This window comes from Sarcophilus harrisii, chromosome 6 (genome assembly GCF_902635505.1).
Source record: "Sarcophilus harrisii chromosome 6, mSarHar1.11, whole genome shotgun sequence".
Taxonomy (NCBI): Eukaryota; Metazoa; Chordata; class Mammalia; order Dasyuromorphia; family Dasyuridae; genus Sarcophilus; species Sarcophilus harrisii.
Genome location: NC_045431.1, coordinates 247,914,126 through 247,933,923, shown reverse-complemented (window position 1 = coordinate 247,933,923; position 19,798 = coordinate 247,914,126). Strand labels below are relative to the sequence as shown.

Genomic DNA, 19,798 nt, shown 5'->3' with positions numbered 1-19,798 from the left:
ACAGACACCACAACACCCTGGCTTCCTGCCCCAGCTTCTTGTCCCAAACTCCCTGGTGTGTGGTCCGGACTTGCAGCATCTCCTTCTGCCTGATTCAAACAGATCTTTTCTGAAGTTCTTCCAAAGTATCTTCTTGAAATTTGTTGTACTCCAAATATTTGTGGGTTCTGTCACTCCAAAACTAGTTCTAGGGCTTAATCTGCTGTTGATCTGAGGAAGCTCAGGGGAACTTGGATAGAAATGTGTCTACTCTCTGCCATCTTGGTTCTGCCCCCTTATTTTTCGAAATACATGCAAGGATAGTTTTCAGCATTCACCTTTGCATTTTTTTCTGTCTCACAATCTACCTCTTCCATCTCCTAGATAGCAATTAATCCAATATAAGTTAAACATTTGCAATACTTCTATACATATTCCACTTATCATGGTGCACAAAAAAAATTAGATCAAAAGTATAAAATGAGAAATAAAAAACAAGCAAACAACAAGAAACATAAAATTATTTTATTGTAGTCTACATCCAGTCCTCACAGTTCCCTCTCTGGATGCAGATGGCTTCCTACATCACAAGTCTATTGGAATTGGCCTGAATCATCTCACTGTTGAAAAGAACCAAGTCCATCACATTATCTTGTTGTTGATATGTACAATGTTCTCTTGGTTATATTTACTTTACTTGGTAGCAGTTCATGTAAGATTCTCCAGGCCTTTGTGAAATCAACCTGTTGATCATTACTTATTAAACAATAATATTTCATTACACTCATATAACCATAATTTATTCAGCCACTCCCCAATTGATGGGCATCCATTCAGTTTTCAGTTCCTTGCCACTACAAAAGGACTGCCACAAACATTTTTGCATATGTGGGTTTTTTTCCATTTTTAATGATCTCTTTGAAGTACAGATCCAGTAGAGACACTGCTACATCAAAAGGTATGCACAGTTTGATAGCCCTTTGGGTATAGTTCCAAATAGTTCTCCATGATGGTAAATCAATTCATAACTCCATCAACAATATATCGGTGTCCCAGTTTTCCCACACTCCCTCCAAGATTTATCATTATCTTTTCCTATCATATTAGGCAATCTGAGAGGTATAAAGTGGTACTTCAGAGATGTCTTAATTTGCATTTCTCTAAAAAATAATGATGTAGAGCATTTTTTCTATGACCACAAATGGCTTTAATTTCTTCAGTTGAAAAGTATCTGTTCATATCCTTTGACTATTTCATCTCCATCTCCAGTTCCCCTCAAAGCCTCTGAAAAGTACTTCAGAGTATCCTACCTCAACAAAAATGAGCTTAGTGAGCATTAGAAACTATAGACTCCTCCCATGAGCAATGAAAGCCTTTGGAGCCTGAGACAGGTGATGCAAACCCTTAAAATCAATTGGAACATTCCAAACTATCCCTTGTTTCTGGTACACTCAAGCACTTTGCATACTATAGGGAATGACCTGCCCATCTTTTCTGAACTAAGGTAGGAACTTTTGTTCTCAGAGGAAAATGACTATGCTGATGACCCCATCATCACCTTGCACTCTGGCTTTGAACCCACCAAGATCAAGAATCTTGCCATTCTCTAAGGCCTCTCTTCCTCTAGGGGGAAGGGGTAGAATGATCCAGGCATCAGGGTCCTCTTCTATTCCTTTCCAGCCTTCCTGAGAGTGGTAGAGAGAGAATGGCCCTTGTGTTTACACTCAGAGAAGTTGCCAGAAATCTGATTTGGGACCAGAAAACCCATTGGATGAAAACTGACAATAACTAGAACCCAGGTCATCCCTAATGAAGAAGGGAAGAGTGTGTGCATAAGGGGTTATTCTGTGTAGATATTGGTATAATGGAAGAGTATCAGGTGAACAGAGGTCAATAAGAGAAAGGAATTCATTTCCAACACTATGAATGTACTGGGGTAGACCTGGTTGCCACCTTTTACAGTTTTTTGTGACTGCACTGGGCACGAACTTAAGGTTGTACCACAACTCACCCTGGTTCAATATGTACTCCTATTGTTTGGTTTGGGATTTTCTTTTTTACACTTTGTACTGATCCCCCTGATTCTTGATAGAATTGTATTTTGGATTTTTACATGAGAGAAGTTTCTACTTCTCCTCTTATTAAAAACGTATATACATATATACCTATCTACCTACATACAAATATGCAAATATAAATTCACCCACATATATAAAGAGAGACAGCCCTATAAACAGGTCAGCTACAAAAATGAAAAATAAAATATTTGGATTACATTTTTCTATGGAACCCAATTTTTAGACTGCATCTCAGAGTGAGGATGGTACAGATTGGATTTTCTCTCTAAGAAAAAAATTGATTTATTAATGTTGTCTCCTCACAGCTTTCCTGAAAGTATTCTTGACATCTTTGTTCCTCAGACTATAGACCAGAGGGTTCAGCATAGGGATGACCATGGTGTAGAATATGGACACCACTTTGTTTGAGTCCATTGAATGACTTGAACTAGGTTGGAAGTAAATGAAGACAGCTGTCCCATAAAATATTGACACTGCTGTGAGATGGGAAGCACAAGTGGAAAAAGCTTTCTGGCGGCCCTCAGTAGAACGTATCTTCAGAATGGTGATGAAGATTAACAAATAAGAAGAAAAGATGACAATAAATGGGAAAAATGCATTGAATGATGCTAAGATAAAGACTAGTAACTCAGTGGTGTGAATATCAGAGCAAGAGAGAACTAGGAGAGGGGGGATATCACAGAAAACATGATTCACTATATTTGACTTACAAAAAGAAAGGCTAAATATATTTCCTGTGACTATGGAGGAGGTCAGAAATCCACAGATGTGAGCACCAGAGACCAGAGATGCACATACAGTTGAAGTCATGGTGGTGGTGTAATGTAGGGGCTTACACACAGCTGCATGGCGATCATAGGCCATGGAGGCTAAGAGGAAACTTTCAATAATAACAAAGGCTGCAAAGAAGAACAACTGTGTGGCACATCCATTATAGGAGATGACTTTGTCCCCTCTTAGGAGCCCAGCCATCACCTTAGGAGTCACAGATGAAGACAAGCTAAAATCCACCAAAGAGAGGTTACTGAGGAAAAAGTACATGGGCGTGTGGAGGTGGGAATCCCAGGAGATCAAAGATACTATTCCTAGGTTCCCTATTAGGGTGATGAGGTAGATGAGGGTGAACATGATGAAGAGAAGAACCTTAAGTTCTGGATCATCTGTTATTCCTTTAAGGATGAACTCATTCACTTCAGATCTGTTCTCCATAGAAGTCATTTGGTAGGGGTGTCATTCACCTGCAACAAAAGAGTAACCTTCAGAAAAATCCACTTCAAAACATAAAAGTGGTCAGATATCTATTTTATGTGAGGGCTAGAAATAAGTGATCAAGAAACCAATAACATGTAAGTAGTTGTTGCAGTTTCTCTAAATCCTCAAAATTCATTCATCCATTTTCTCATAACATCCCTTATATATTACTTCTTACTTTAAAAATTCTAACCATCTCTAAAGCAATATTTCCCACTTCCTGAAAGGGAAGTGACTTAGTCTGTGACAAAAATTAGCATTAGAAGAGGAATTATTTTAGGTGAGGCTTAGAGAATTAGATTTTTTGATATGAATATGCTCCAGTCTGATGAAGAAAGGGAGAAAAGAAAAATAAAGGAAAAGTAGAAGGAACCAAGAGAAAATTATAAAATGGAGAGAAGGTTGGAGAGGGTTATTGTTGGCCAACAGTTTTCTGGGAATCCTGCTTAGGACTCACTGTGGATTTGAATTATATTCAATGGACTGAAGTCATCAGCAGTTCCTGAGTAGGAACAATTGTCAATTGACCCCATTGGTTCAACACTACAGTTGTGGGAATTCTTTGTCCAAAAGATCACTGCTAGATCACGTAACAATATATGTAGGTTTTTTTGTCCTTTTTTTCCTTCACACAGCCTGTCCCTTTTCCAATTCACCACTGCTACTATGGAAACGGAAGGCAGTCACAAACAGAGATATTTTGTCATTCCTTTTACTATATTTTGGGGTACCTCAGAAATCTCCAATTTTGGGGTCTGCCTCCTTCAAGTATGAACTAAAATTTCATCTAACAAACTCTTAATCCACTTTCTTTCTTAATCTACTGACCTCAATTTCAGTGCCTTTCCTATTTTGATTATCCCTAATTAATCCTGGCTATTGCTTGTTTGTAAATTAATATTTGCTTGTTGTTTGTAGAGATTGTGGGACTTCTTGTCAGCAGGGACTGTATTTTACCTTTCCTTGTATTCTCAATGCCCATTATGGTGTTGAACCTATAGTAGGACATATTGACTCAGAGACTGATTGGTGGTAACAATCAATACCTGAACTAAGCAAAAGTGGCCTTTGGGCTTTAGACAATGCTATTTTACATTCCCAAACATCACAGCTTGGAAGGATCTTCCCCAATTATGCACAACTCCCTTATTAAATGAGTAATTATTTTCATCTTTACCATCATGAGTTATTTCAAGTTTTCATAGAAGATATAAGTAGGCTGCCACATGGTATGACAGGTTGTATCTTTAAACATTTATGTATAGTAAACAGAAGCAGACAATCTGCAGTCATCATGGATCCTCAGAGGTCAGCTACTTCAACCACATCTGACCAGGAATCACTTTTATCAAAATCTGCCAAAAGTAACGAAAGATTGGAAAAGGAGAAGAGCTAGTTAATGAGAAAGAATGAAAGAGATGAATTATAAAGTTCTATACATGTTAGGGTCCTCAAGGAATTATGCCTCTTATGCAAGATGAATTAGAATCTCTAATACATGAAAACAAATCTGGCAGCCAAGGTACCATTGAGACTTAGCATATGGGACTTGAAACTAAGGATGTGGTTCAGTGTAAGTTTTTGGTTTTTTAAAATGAAATAGATTAGTTTACTGTAATATTTTTAAACTGAGAAAATACACTGATATAAATCATTCAGAAATCTCAGCGGGAACACATAGTGGAAAGCATTTATACTATTGTCAGTATATTATTGATAGGAGATTTAAATTATCTAGGTATTTGCCAGAATGTTTTCTCTTATTCTGTATTTTTAATTTGGTTTCTCAATGCTGTTTTCTGCTTCTCTCTATATAGCTCTGCATATTTGTTTCTGTATGTCTTTCCCTGTCTTTAATTTTCCCTTTTGTAATTCCCTTTAGTTTTCTTTTGTAATTTTGCTTGTCCTTTTGTGTCTCTTTATGTATGCATATCTATTTGTATATCACTGTATCTATCTCTATTTTTTCAAAGAACAGGTAGTGATGATTTGATGAAAATGTTATTTTTATCCATTAAGAGTTCTAAATGAAAGAATAAATCTGAAAAAAATTATCCTACATGTAATTCTCATAAAGCATGTGAAATTATTAGTCAGAAACAAAATTAGGATATTACAAGAACAAGGGGAAAGTAATTAAATCTTCCTAAACTTTGAGAAAAAGAAATGAAAACTAGAAATTGTCAGTAATGTACATTTTCCTTGGGCATTCCAATTTTAGGCATTTTAGAAGAAGGATAAATTAGGATCCAATGCATTAATTCTATAGACTTGTTTAAAGCTGAAGGGATAGAGATCTCAGTAAAGTAATTTTGAAAATATAATGAAAAATTGACAATTAGGTTGAGTTAAATATGAAAAAAATCACAGAAAAGAAATAAAGTAGAGGTAACCAAAGATGAATTCAAAAGCAGATCCTACCTTATAATTATAGCCAGAGTAGTGCTAGGACTCAGACTGCACTGAGGAAAGCCCAGAAAGCTAAAGAATTTAAAGAAGTCGGTGTTTTTATTAAAAAAGGTGCTATTTTGGAAAACAAAGATTAGTCATATAAGGAACTGGATTAATTCTGAAGGCTGAGGAGACAAGTACAATAAATGGAAAGCAAATGTAGATTGACTCAATTTGGATTTTCTATTTTCTTGGACAAAGAGAATGATTTTTGGATTTAGCAGAACAGAAAAAGTAAGAGTTTACACCAAAGAAAATGAGAACAAGAACCTATATCTGTGGAGAGAAGGGAAAACCATTTATATAGTTTCCATTATGTGCCAAGCAATATGCTACACTTAATAAATAATTTCTTCTTGGAAGAATATATAGATATATGAATATAAATAGTATCATAATAACCATATAATATAATTATTTTATTATTTATATTTTCAAATTGAGGGAACTGAGATAACCAGAGGTTGAATAACTTCCTGAGGATCATACTTTAAGTGTCCACAACTGGATTTAAACTCAGATCTTCCTGAGTCCAGTCCCAAGTCTCTATCCATTCTACTACAGCTGCTTCTTTAAAATTTCCAAATTTCTTTAAATACATTAGATTATTTGATTCCCACAACAACTTTGTGACATACAAACAAGAACACCAATTTTGCCTTACACTGCAGGTAGAGACAGACTCGCCAGACATGCAGAGTGGTCCTCTCTATTTTACATTTGAAGCATCATGTTTAATTGTGGATTCCCCACCTTAGGAAGAACATTGATATGTTCAAGATTTTTTAGAGGAGTTCAAGCCAAGATGGAGGAAGGCATTGAAATGTTGCCATATTGGGAATTATGGAAGGAACTGAGGATGTTTGGTGTAGAGAAGATAAAAGATGGGATTCAGGGCAGAGATTGGGAATGAATTTATTTTCAAGTGCCTCAAGGACTGACATTAAGAGGAAAGATTTGGTATCAGAAGGAAGAACCAGAAGGAAAGGATGGAGGTTAAGGAGAAAAAATTTAGGTTTGACTTAAGAAAAATATTTCCCAAATGTTTATATTCAGAAGTAGAAGGTGCTGCCTTAACTGGATTTCTCCAAGCTTAAAATCTTGAGGGAAGAGTTAATTGACCTTTTGTTCAATATAACACACACACACACACACACACACACACACACACACAATAGAGTTGTGTAGAAAGAAAATGAAAAGTTTATATCTCATTTCATAGGAAAATTTTATTCCTATCGTTATTTAATATCCCTGTTACCATAGATAAGCCACCTCTCCTCAGAGACTGTTCAGCCATAAGTCAAAAAATGATAAAAGTAATGGCACCTTCATCATAAGACTGTTCTATGTATAGAAGGAGGTGATTCTGTTAAATGCTTCGAAAACTTTAAAGTTTTATTAAAACATTATGTACTGTTATTTAATTAACAAAACTGCTACTCTCTTATCTTACCATTCCCGAATGCTTTCAGGTATTGGACTCCTAACACATCATGAACTTAAACTTGGTCACTGATAAAGAAAAGGTTTTGGATTCTATGTTTTATAAAGTTCTTTCCAGTTCTGAATTGTTGATCCTATCAAACTTTTAACATGTATTAATTTTTAAAATATCCATTATTCTTCATAGCAATACATTGAAAGAACTTTTATTTTCTAATGTTAGTTAATGTGAGACTGATAGCTAAAGACAAAGTAAATGAATAAAAGTTTATTACATAGACTCTTAGAGAAATATAAAATAATCTATTTTTGTAAATATTAAGAAAGAAGTATTTTGTATTTATACAATAGGGCTATAATAAGTAGAAAACAAACAATCCAGAATCAAGATTTTGATTATATTCTCACATTCATCAGAGTGTGCCATTTTTGTAACTGATAACTATTATATGAAATATATATGTAGATATAGTCTAGGATAGTTCTTTTCATTGATATACTCACAAGGTTTGGTCCCATTGAATTCCCATGCTTAGCGAGAACTCTTTTTGGTTGGCAGGTTTCAAAATGTGATTTGTTTCCTATTCAAAAAATTCCCAGTTATTAGTAAATAGCATTCTCTTGGAAAGGTTTTTGATTAGGAGTCTGAACACTTCTAATGTTATTTGGTTATTCATTTTTTCTGCTGTCCTATGGAAGTTAGTTGATCTTGCTGTACCTCTGGTCATTTGAAAAGTGGAAATAATATTTCTTTATGTTTTCTCACAGTGTTTGAAAGAAAATGATTTTTCAAGACTCAAATGCTACAGATCTGAGAGTTTCCTGGATCAAGTTATTGGGCTTGTATGTGACAATGAATGAGCAGATGCTCTGAGAAACACAAATATGTAGATAAAAAAGGATAGAGGTGCTCCCACATAGTAAAGTACCAGCATGATAATATGGCATAAAGCAGAGATTTGATCTTTGAAACAAGAAGATGTGCATGTAAATTCTACCTCAGACTCTTCTTAGTTGTTTATTTCTAGACAAATCACTTAAGTCAATCAGCTTTAGGTTATTTATCTGTAAAAGGAGGGAAAACTCCACAGTAATAACATATATATATATATATATATATATATATATATATATATATATATATGTATGTATGTATGTATGTATTTCAAATAGTTGGAGAAAAATTTAAAAAAATTGAAGAGATGTCTAATATCATATAAATATAAGCCATAATCATTCAGGATAAACATTCTATTTCTTTTAAATGTTCTTATTAAACCCCTTCCTATGGCTTTTAATATAGTGTCTTAGATACAGTGTACAGACAATCAACATTATTAAATTATGTACTCATTTGGTTTATAAAGTCACCTATTCTTTAAATGTCTTCTTTGATTATTTAAGAATGAGGAACTTGAAAGCTGTAAGCAGTGGGTGAATGTCTGAGCACAATTTCCATTTGAGATCTCATTTGAGTTCTAAGACAATCCAGTGAAATAAGTTTTGCAAGTATAATTATGCAGAGTTTATGAATAAGAAAATTGAATTTAATGGACTTACCCATGAGGAAAATGAGTCAATGTCTGAGAGAGAGGAGAGTTTTATACTGGTCTTCCTGACTCCATGTCCAATAGTGTTTCTGTTATATTATCTTGGTATCTATGTAAACCCTATCATTTTGTATCAGATATCCTCAAATACAGCTTTCTTAATATAGAGAAAATGACCAAGACCCCCAAAAGGAGAGAGAGACAAAATCTTTATATTCAAGTTTTGACTTTCAAGTTGCAAACTAAGAAATATAATTGTATTGGGAAAACCCTTCACTAATCTCTGGGTAAAAGAGTTCAAAAGTATCTAATGATAGAGTGGTCACTCCTGGCCATTGCTATGGCACTGATGGCAATAGAGTTAGCAATACTCACTTCTACCTTCCATTCAGGTAAACCTCAGGAAACACAACAGAAACTAGATGATTTAGTGAATGACTGAGAGAATTTGACCTCCAAGCTGGATCCTCAATCCTTAGCCCTATAGTGAAATATTTCAGTGTCAGTGGCTAAATCCAGGACTTTATGCAAACCTGGCATCCCTGAGGCTCTTGGAAGATTGTGCTCCCTTGGAGGTTCTGGTAGCTCTGCTGCCAACTCCTGAACAAAACAATTAAATTCTGCTTTGACTATGGAAAAAAAACTTTTTTCATGGAACTTTGCCATCCTAACTTATTAGAAAAGTAGGGTACAATGGGACCTGCTTTTACCATCTTTTAGCTGGGTGACATGGGACAAGTCACTAAACAGCTCTAATTCTCAATTTATTTTACTTCTTTGAAATAGGTGTAATGGTGCAGATGGCTAGTGCAGTGGAAGAACAGTGGCCGTAGAATAAGTAACAGCTACATTCAAATTTGATTTCAGCCACTTTATACTTACTTGCTATGTGGTCCCAGTAACTTATTATACTGTTTGTCTCACCAAAAAAATTCAAAATCTTTGTAGTAGTCACACTGCTGAGTTCAAATCCCTTGGTGGACACTAGTTGCAAATCACTGAACCTCTGTTTGCTTCAGTTTTTCCTCAATGATACAACGAGGATAATAATAACATCTGCTCTCAGGGTGGTTGCATAGATCAAATGTGATCCTATTTGAAAAGGATTTAGTTTTATATCTGCCATTTGAGGGTGCTGTACAATTGATTGGTACCATTACCATCATTATCATCACCATCCTAGTACTCATATGCTGTCTACATCCTCACAATGTAGTAAAGCTCTATTCAATGCCCGACTGGTATTATTAACCCAGTCATCTAGAAATTGTCAAATTGGAGAATAATAGCATTGCAAAGGGCCACTGAGAGTGGAGGAACTCTCAGTGAGATATAAGACCCTTCAGTCCAGAGGGAACCTTCTGACAACATTCAATTTGGCTCTCATCTCACTGTGGGGGCTTTTCAGCCTTCCTGAGAATTCAGAGATTCTTGTAGTAAAGAGGCATTTACATATTAACAGTAGCGTGCTTATAGTTAGTACATGCTCAATGTGTTGTGGTGATGTAATTTTACCATAGCTGGCACATGCTCAGTGTGCTGTGGTGATGTAATTGTACTAAGGTATTTAAAGCTGAGAGAACTTGAAATAAATGGATTTCATATTTGAACATCCATGTGGGTCCCTGCCTCATCACTCCTCCTCTAAGATCAAGAACTCAGGATGGTTCCAAGATCCTCCAGAGAGCTAGTCTGGCTGGTACATTTTGGCACCCCAACATGGGGGTCTAGAGAGCATACTACAAACATCTGTAGAGGATGAGTTTAAAAGGGGAAAACTCCAGGCTTAATAGTGCAATGAGAGTTAAGGTAAGATTTGTTTCTAATGAACACTTGTAAGAGTCCATGATGATTTAAAGAAGGCTTTTAATGAGAATGATCTGTGAACCCCCTTTCCAAATCTTCTGATGATTTGCTTTCAACAATACAAAGGTTCATATAATCTATATAACATAACATCACAAGATTTCATAATTTACATGGTAATAGAAGGGAATAAGGGAACTACTCTGGGATAATAGAATGAAATGGAAGGAATGTACTTGCATGTGGTAATCCACTGCAAATCACTTTGCATCCAAATATAGAACTTTTGTAATATTTTGGAAATGATTTGAGTTGATGAATTGAAAGAATCTCTAATATTTATCAAAAATAGTTTAAGAGCTGGATGAAAAATTTGCATACATCCCCAAATCATTGTGTCCATTTTCTTGAAAGTTTCAAATTACGTCAAAGAGCAGCCTAAAATTATTATTATTTTTTATTATAGCTTTTTATTTACAAGATATATGCATGGGTAATTTTTCAGCATTGACCCTTGCAAAACCTTCTGTTCCAACTTTTTCCCTCCTTCCCCCAACCCTTCCCCAAATGATAGGTAGACCAATACATGTTAAATATGTTAAAGTATATGTTAAATACAATATATGTATACATATCCATACAGTTATTTTGCTGCACAAGAAAAATTGGTCTTAGAAATAAGGTAAAATTAACCTGAAAAGGAAATCAAAAATGTAAGCAGACAAAAACAGAGGGAGTGGAAATGCTATGTTGTGGTTCACATTCATTTCCCAGCTATTCATTTTGCTGGGTACAGCTGGTTCTCTTCATTATTGAACAAATGGAACTGATTTGATTCATCTCATTGTTGAAGAGAGCTACAGCCATCAGAATTGATCATCATATTGTATGGTTGTTGAAGTATATAATGATCTCCTGGTCCTACTCATTTCACTCAGCATCAATTCATGTAAGTCTCTCCAGGCCTTTTTGAAATCATCCTGCTGGTCATTTCTTAGAGAACAATAATATTCCATAACATTCATATACCACAATTTATTCAACCATTCTACAATTGATGGGCATCCATTCAATTTCTAATTTCTAGCCACTACAAAAAGGGCTGTCAGAAACATTCTTGCACATACAGGTCCCTTTCCTTTCTTTAAGATCTCTTTGGGATATAACCCCAGTAGTAACACTGCTGAATCAAAGGTACATACAGTTATCAAACTGTATAGTTTGATAGTTCCAAATTGCTCTCCAGAATGGTTGGATTCATTCACAATTCCACCAATAATGCATCAGTGTCCCATTTTTCCCACATCCCCTCCAAAATTCAGCATTATTTTTTTCTGTCATCCCAGCCAAACTGACAGGTGTGTAGTGGTATCCCAGAGCTGTCCTAATTTGCATTTCTTTGATTAATAATGATTTGGAGCATCTTTTCATATGTCTAGAAATAGTTTCTATTTCTTCATCCAAAAATTGTCTGTTCATATCTTTTGACCATTTATCAATTGGAGAATGGCTTTATTTCTTATAAATTAGAGTCAATTCTCGATATATTTTGCAAATGAGACCTTTATCAGAACCTTTGGCTGTAAAAATGTTTTCTCAGTTTATTGCTTCCCTTCTAATCTTGTCTGCATTAGTTTTGTTTGTACAAAAGCTTTTTAATTTGATATAATCAAAATTTTCTATTTTGTAATCAATAATGATCTCTAGTTCTTCTTTGATCATAAATTCCTTCTTCCTCCACAAATCTGAGAGATAAGCTATCCTTTGTTCTTCTAATGCAGTTATAATCTCATTCTTTATGCTTAGATTATGAACCCATTTTGACCTTATCTTGGTGTTTGCTGTTAAGTGTAGGTCAATGGCTAGTTTCTGCCATACTAATTTCCAATTTTCCCAGCAGTTTTTGTCAAACAGTGAATTCTTATCCCAAAACCTGGGGTCTCTGCGTTTGTCAAACACTAGATTATTAAAGTTATTGATTATTTTGTCCTATGAACCTAACCTATTCCACTGATCAGCTAGTCTATTTCATAGCCAATACCAAATGGTTTTGGTGACTGCTGCTTTATAATATAGTTTTAGATCTGGTACAGCTAGGCCACTTTCATTTGATTTTTTTTTCATTAGTTCCTTTGAAAGTCTTGACCTTTTAAGTTTTTTTCCAGATGAATTTTATTGCTATTTTTTCTAGGTCATTAAAATAGTTTTTTGGGAGTCTGATTGGTACAGCACTAAATAAATAGATTAGTTTAGCTAGTATTGTCATCTTTATTATATTTGCTTGACCTATCTAAGAGCACTTAATATTTTTCCAATTGGTTAGATCTGACTTTATTTGTATGGAAAGTGTTTTGTAATTTTGCTCATATAATTCTTGACTTTCCCTTGGCAAATAAATTCCCAAATATTTTATACTATCTGCTGTTACTTTAAATGGAATTTCTCTTTGTATCTCTAACTGTTGGGTTTTGTTAGTGGTATTGTATCCTGCAACTTTGCTAAAGGTATGGATTATTTCTAATAGTTTTTATTTTAGTAGAATCTCTGGGCTTCTCTAAGTATACCATCATATCATCTGCAAAAAGTGATAATTTGGTTTCCTCTTTACCGTCTTTAATTTCTTTAATCTCTTTCTTAACTCTTATTGCCAAAGCTAGAATTTCTAATGTAATATTATTATTATATACAATTAATTTGTAGACTAAAACAAGCCTTTCTGATAACATAGTTTAATGAAAAAAAGTATTGCACGTGGAAGTGTAAATCCCCTTTGTAATACTTTCTAGTCCTTTTAAATATACCACAAAGATATCATGTAAATTTCTTTTTTTTTTCTTTCCCTCCACCCCCTGGAGATTGCCACCACTAGACACAAACACATATTTATACATGTGTACACAAATACACACACACACATATATACAAATATATAGAAAATTATTCTATACATACTCCTATTTATCAGTTCTATGTCTGGATACAGATAGTATCTGTCTTATGTTCTTTATAGTTAATTTAGGTATTTATACTAGTCAAAGTAACTTGTTCACTCAAAGTCATTCATAAAATAATGTTGTTGTTACTATATATAATGTTCTCCTGTTTCTGCTCAGTATACTCTTATTTTGTATGTCTTAAAATATTTCTTTAATATTATTGAGTTCAATAATACTCCATCAGAATCCTATTTTGCATCTTGTTCAGGCAAGATTTTTGTTGTTGTTGTTGAGGCAATTGGGGTTAAGTGACTTGCCCAGAGTCATACAGCTAGGACGTATTAAGTGTTTGAGGCCAGATTTGAATTCAGGTCTTCATGACTTCAAGGGTGATGCTCTATCCACTGTGCCACCAAGCTGCCCCCAGGCAAGATTTTTAATACAGGCCTTTCTAATTCTAATTCCATCATTTTCCCCACTCTGTCCAGCCACTCTATATGAGCACCTTAGTCTAACATTTCATTTCTCAGAATCAACCTGGCATTTGATTATAGCTGAATAGGACTCCAAAGGGGAATTGGCCAAGCATTTTCATGAATGATGAAAAATAAATATCATAGATTAAATTTAGTGTCATATATAAACTCTTTTTTTCCGAAGGCTTGATTTTTTAAAAAGTTCATTTGCATTTTATTTTTCTAAATACATGTAAAGATAGTTTTCAAAATTCATTTTTGTAAGACATTGTGTTCCAAATTTTTCTTCCTTGCTCTCTTAATCTCACACTTTTTCAAGACAGCAAGCAATCTGATATAGGCTAAATATCTGCAATTCATTTAAATATATTTCTGTATTTCTCATGTTGTATAAGAAAAATCAGAGCAATGGGAGAAAATTAAAAAGAAAAAAACAATAAGTAAACAACAACAACAGCAACAAAAAGGTGAAAATGTTATGTTTTGGTCCACATTTGATCTCCATGGTTCTCTCTAGATGTGTCTCTCTTTCCAGACTATTCTGAAATAATCCTGCTCATCATTTCTTATAGAACAATAATATTCCACTACATTCATATACCATAGCTTATTCAACTATTCTTTAACTGATGGACATCCACACAATTTCCTGTTCCTTGCACAACAAAAAGGTCTGCTACAAACATTTTTGAATATGTGGACCCTTTTTCCTCTTTTATGATTTTTTGAGATACAAACCCAGTAGAGATACTATTGGATCAAATGGGTTTGCACAGTTTGATAACCTTTTGTGTATAGTTCCAAAATGCTCTCCAGCGTAGTTGGATCGTTTCACAATTCCACCAACGATGCATTGGTGTCCCAGTTTACTCATCTCCCCTCAATTTATTTATATAATTTGTAGTGTTTTTTTCCTCTTTCTTTTAGTCAAGCTGATAGATGTGAGATGGTATCTTAAAACTGTCTTTCTATTGTGGGTCTGGTTCTTCAATATTTATCAGCTCTCTCTGGTTTAGATGCTGTTAAATAAGCAATGCCATTAGCAACAAAGCAATATCTTCTGCACAACTCAGTAGCTTTCTTTTTGAAATAATAAATAGTTGAAAAAGCATCTAGCTAATCTTCCTCTTTCTGGAAAACTCACCACAATTGCTCTCTTGCATTTAGATGTCGGGGTGAGAGGGGGGGAAAGGGAAAGGTATATTTAGATGATTCAGTGTATAAAGTCCTGGGCTTGAAACCAAGAGAAGTCATCTCCATGATTTCAAATAGAACCTCAATAACTTACTAGATGTGACTGGGCAAGTCTCTTAACCTTAATTTCCTCAGTTTCCTCATCTGTGAAATGAACAGGAGAAAGAAATGGCAAGCCATTCTTTTGCTTGAGAAAATCACAAAATTGCAGTGCTGATGAGAGGATTAGCACAATGATATGAATAAAAGACAAATGCACTCTTCAGCTTACTATGAACTCCCCAGATCAAGGAGACTGTTCCAGGTCAACATCCCTTTGGTGGTAGAAATTCCTATGTCTTCTTGAAACTTCATTAGCTTCTTTCTTTTGAAAAGTGAGAGTTCAGCATTACTACCTCTGTTTCTGCTATCATGAATAGGCCCATCTCCACTCCATCTCTAAGTCCTCTCTAGATCTCTGGAAAATGCTTCAGTGTAGCCCACCTCAACAAAAAATGAGCCTAGTGAACACTAGGAGCTATAGACTCTAACCTGTATACCCTAGACTTTGCTAACCCCCATAGCTTCTACAAAGATAGAACAGTCCTGTTCGATTTGGGTCCTCATCATCTATCACTGACCTGACCTGGAAAGGCTTCCTGACCTGGAAAGCATCCTGGCCAGTATCCAGGATTTCTTTTCCTCCCATGAGCAATCAAAGCCTCTGGAGCCTGAGTCTTGGAATCGACTGCTACACTACAATCCAGTTCTTGTATCTGATACACTCAAGCACTTTAGAAATGATAGGGAATCATCTGCCCATCTTTTCTGAATTGAGTTTGCATTTTCTTCTCATATGAGAATGACCATACTGATGACCCCAGCATTACCTTAAAGTCTGGCTTTGAGCCCACCAAAGTCTAGAATCTTGCCATTTCTCAAGAGGAGAAGGGGTGAAATGATCCAGGCATCAGGGTCCCCTTCTCTTCCTTGTCAGCCTTCCTGAGAATGGGAGAGGGGCAATGTCCCTTGTGTTTACACTCAGAAAAGTTGCCAGAAATCTGATTTGGGACCAGAAAACCTATTGGAGGGAAACTGGCAACATTTGGGACCAAAGCCATAATTAAGGGATCCCCTAGATGAAAAAGGGAAGAAAATGTGTCCAAGGTGTTGCTCTGTATGGAGTTTGGTATAATGAAAGAGTATTAGATGAACAGAGGTGAACAGAGGAAACGAACCCACTCCCAACACTTTGAATGTCATGTGGTAAGACCCTGGCTGCCACATTTTATATTTTCCTGTGGCTCCACTGGATACCCCTGGGTACTGTGGGCTTGCACCAGAACTCACTCTGATTACATATGTTTTCCTATTGATTGATTCGGGATTTTCCTGTTTATATTTTGTACTACTGATCTCTCTGGTTGCTGTTAGTATTGGATTTTGTATTTTTACATGAGAGAAGTTTCTACTTTTTCCCCTATTAAATCTATATATATATATATATATATACATATATATATATATATACCTACATACACATATACAAATATAAATTCACCCATATATATGAAGACAGACATCTATAAACAGTTCATCTATAAAAAAAGAAAATTAAATATTTGGATTACATTTCTCTGTGCATAAGAAAAAGAATCCAATTTGCAGCATTCATCCCAGAGTGGGGATGGTATAGATTGGATTTCTCTCTAAAAAAAAAAGTTGACTTAATTAACATTGTTGTACCCACAGCTGTCTTGAAAATGTTCTTGACATCTTTGATTCTCAGACTGTAGATTAATGGGTTCAACAAAGGAATGACCGTGGTGTAGAACACTAACACCACTTTGTCCAAGTCCATTGAAAGGGCTTGAATCGGGTTTGAAGTACATGAACATGATTGTCCCATAAAATATAGACATTACGGTGATATGGGAAGCACAGGGGGAGAAGGCTTACTAATGGTTTTCAGCAGAGTGGATCTTCAGGATGGTGATGAAGATCAGAAGAAGCAAATATGACACAAAATGGCAAAATAGTATTGAATAATGCTAGTATAAAGACTACTAACAGTTATGTGAATATCAGAGCAAGACAGAACCAGGAGAGGGGGGATATCAGTGAAAAATGATGCCCTATGTTTGACTTACAAAAGGAAAGGCTATATATGTTTCTGGTGATGATGGAAGAGGTCAGAAACCCAGAGATGTGAACATAACAGACAAGGTGCACTTAGAGTTGATGCCATGATGGTGGTGTAATGCAGGGGATTACACACAACTGTATTGTTATCATTGGCCATGGTGACTAAAAGAAAACTTTCAGTAGTAGCAAAAGTTCTAAAAGGATTTATGGACATCTTTTATATTAGGTAATTTACTCCATTATGTCTCCTTTTCTCCTCTTTATCATCCCTTAATTTTATTTTTAAAAAATCCCACCAAATTTAATTCACACCTGTTCCTTCTATGCATACTTCCAGTTGCTCTAAAATGAGAAACATTTTAGGAATTAAATGTGTCATTTTGCCATGTAGGAATAGAAACAGTTTATCTTTATTAAATTTCTTATGATTTCCCTTTCCTGTTCCATATTTCCAAATTTCTCTTATTGTTTTGTTGACGATGTAGTCTTCAGAAAGTGATGGAGTAAATGCTGAATAAATTTTAAAGTGGGTTATGTGGATGAATTACTTGAATGAAGGTCAAGTTCTTAAGCATTTCCCAGTTCACCTCTAATTTAGGGTCTAGTGAATAAGCAGTGGTATTACTATTAAAGCTGTGCTTTCTAAATCACTCAAGGATTTTTGCTTTCTAAATAATAAACTTTTTAGAACTGACACTGCTGATCTTCTACTTTTTAAAAGGGTAACAGCTAGAATCATAATATCATGGTTGTGCAAGCATGTGTGTGTGTGTGTGTGTGTGTGTGTGTGTGATTCATTCCACAAAATACTATTTTAAAATACAGTGTGCTATTAAGATCATTTAAATATGAAAAAAAACTGAGGCTGAAACATTAAGTAGCTTGTCTTAAGTTATGTGACATGAACTTATCAGAGATGGGATTTAAATTCATATTTCTTCTAACTCAGAGTCTATGACACTTTCTGCTATATGATTGATGATGCCCCTAAAAAAGATTGGCAAACATAATCTGTGGGCATAAAGAGAGTGTTATTTTGGTGCTGGATCCCAGAGGAAAGAAGGTGCAGGTTGTATTTTCGCTTGAAGAAAAAAAAGATGATTTAATTGAAGTTATCTCCTCATTATATTCCTAAAAACATTCTTGATGTCTCTGATTCTAAGACTTATACTTGCAACACAACTCACTTCTCTGTTTACAAGAAAAATAATCCAATTTCCAGACTGGATAACACAGAGGGGATGGGATAGATTGGATTTTCTCTCCAGGAAAAAAAGTTTCCCTCATTAACATTGTTGTCCCCTCACAGCTTTCCTGAAAGTGTTCTTGACATCTTTGTTCCTAAGACTATAGACCAGAGGGTTCAACATAGGGATGACTGTGGTGTAGAACACTGACACTATTTTGTCTGAGTCCATTGAATGCTTTGAACTAGGTTGGAAGTACATAAATACGATTGTCCCATAAAATATAGAAACTGCTGTGAGATGGGAAGTACAGGTGGAGAAGGCTTTCTGACGGCCTTCAGCAGAACGGATGCTCATGATGGTGATGAAGATTAGCAAGTAGGAAGTAGAGATGACAAGAAGTGGGGAAAAGACAGTAAATAACCCTACTGTAAAAACTAGTAACTCAGTGATGTGAATATCAGAGCAAGAGAGAAGTAACAGAGGGGGGATATCACAGAAAAAGTGTTGGAGTATGTTTGATCTACAAAAGGAAAGGCTAAATACGCTTCCTGTGAGTATGGAGGTGGCTAGAAAGCCACAGCTGTAAGCACCACTAACTAGATATAGACATACAGTTGAAGTCATGGTCGTAGTGTAATGTAGAGGCTTACACACAGCTGCATGGCGATCATAAGCCATGGTGGCTAAAAGAAAACTTTCAATTGTAGCAAAAGCTACAAAAAAGAGTAGCTGTACAGCACATCCATTAAAGGAAATGACTTTGTTCCCTCTTAGGAGCCCAGCCATCACCTTAGGAGTTATAGTTGAAGAGAAGCCAAAATCCACCAAAGAGAGGTTACTGAGGAAAAAATACATGGGCGTGTGGAGGTGGGAATCCCAGAAGACCAAAGCTACTATCCCCAAGTTCCCTACCAGGGTGACGAGGTAAATGAGAGTGAACATTATGAAGAGAGGAACTTGAAGCTCTGGATCATCTGTTATTCCTTTGAGGATGAATTCATTCACTTCAGATCTGTTCTCCATAGAATTCATTTGGTAGGGATGTCATTCATCTGCAACAAAAGAGTAACCTTCAGAAAAATATACTCCAAGACATAAAAATGGTCAGATATCTATTTTAGGTGAGGGCTAGAAATAAGTAATCAAGAAACCAATAATATCTAGGTAGTTGTTGCAGCAGTTACTCTAAGTTTTTAAAAATTCACTCATCTATTTTCTCATAAAGTCCCTTATGTACCACCTCTTACTTTTTAAAATCTACCCCAAATTTAACCTTTTCCAAAGTGATATTTCCTACTTCCAGAAAGGAAAGTGCCT

The 19,798-nt window shown here is 35.3% G+C and overlaps 2 protein-coding genes across 2 annotated transcripts; both read right to left on the bottom strand.

Moving 5' to 3' along the window:
- Window positions 1–2,342: 2,342 nt before the first annotated feature.
- On the bottom strand, window positions 2,343–3,275 carry LOC100920334 (olfactory receptor 5B12-like). The gene has a single exon (XM_003774369.1). The coding sequence runs from the start codon at window positions 3,273–3,275 to the stop codon at window positions 2,343–2,345; it is 933 nt and encodes a 310-aa protein (XP_003774417.1).
- A 15,302-nt stretch (window positions 3,276–18,577) lies between these two features.
- Window positions 18,578–19,513, bottom strand: LOC100916323 (olfactory receptor 5B12-like). Its single transcript, XM_003773980.2, has one exon. The coding sequence runs from the start codon at window positions 19,511–19,513 to the stop codon at window positions 18,578–18,580; it is 936 nt and encodes a 311-aa protein (XP_003774028.2).
- Window positions 19,514–19,798: the final 285 nt, after the last annotated feature.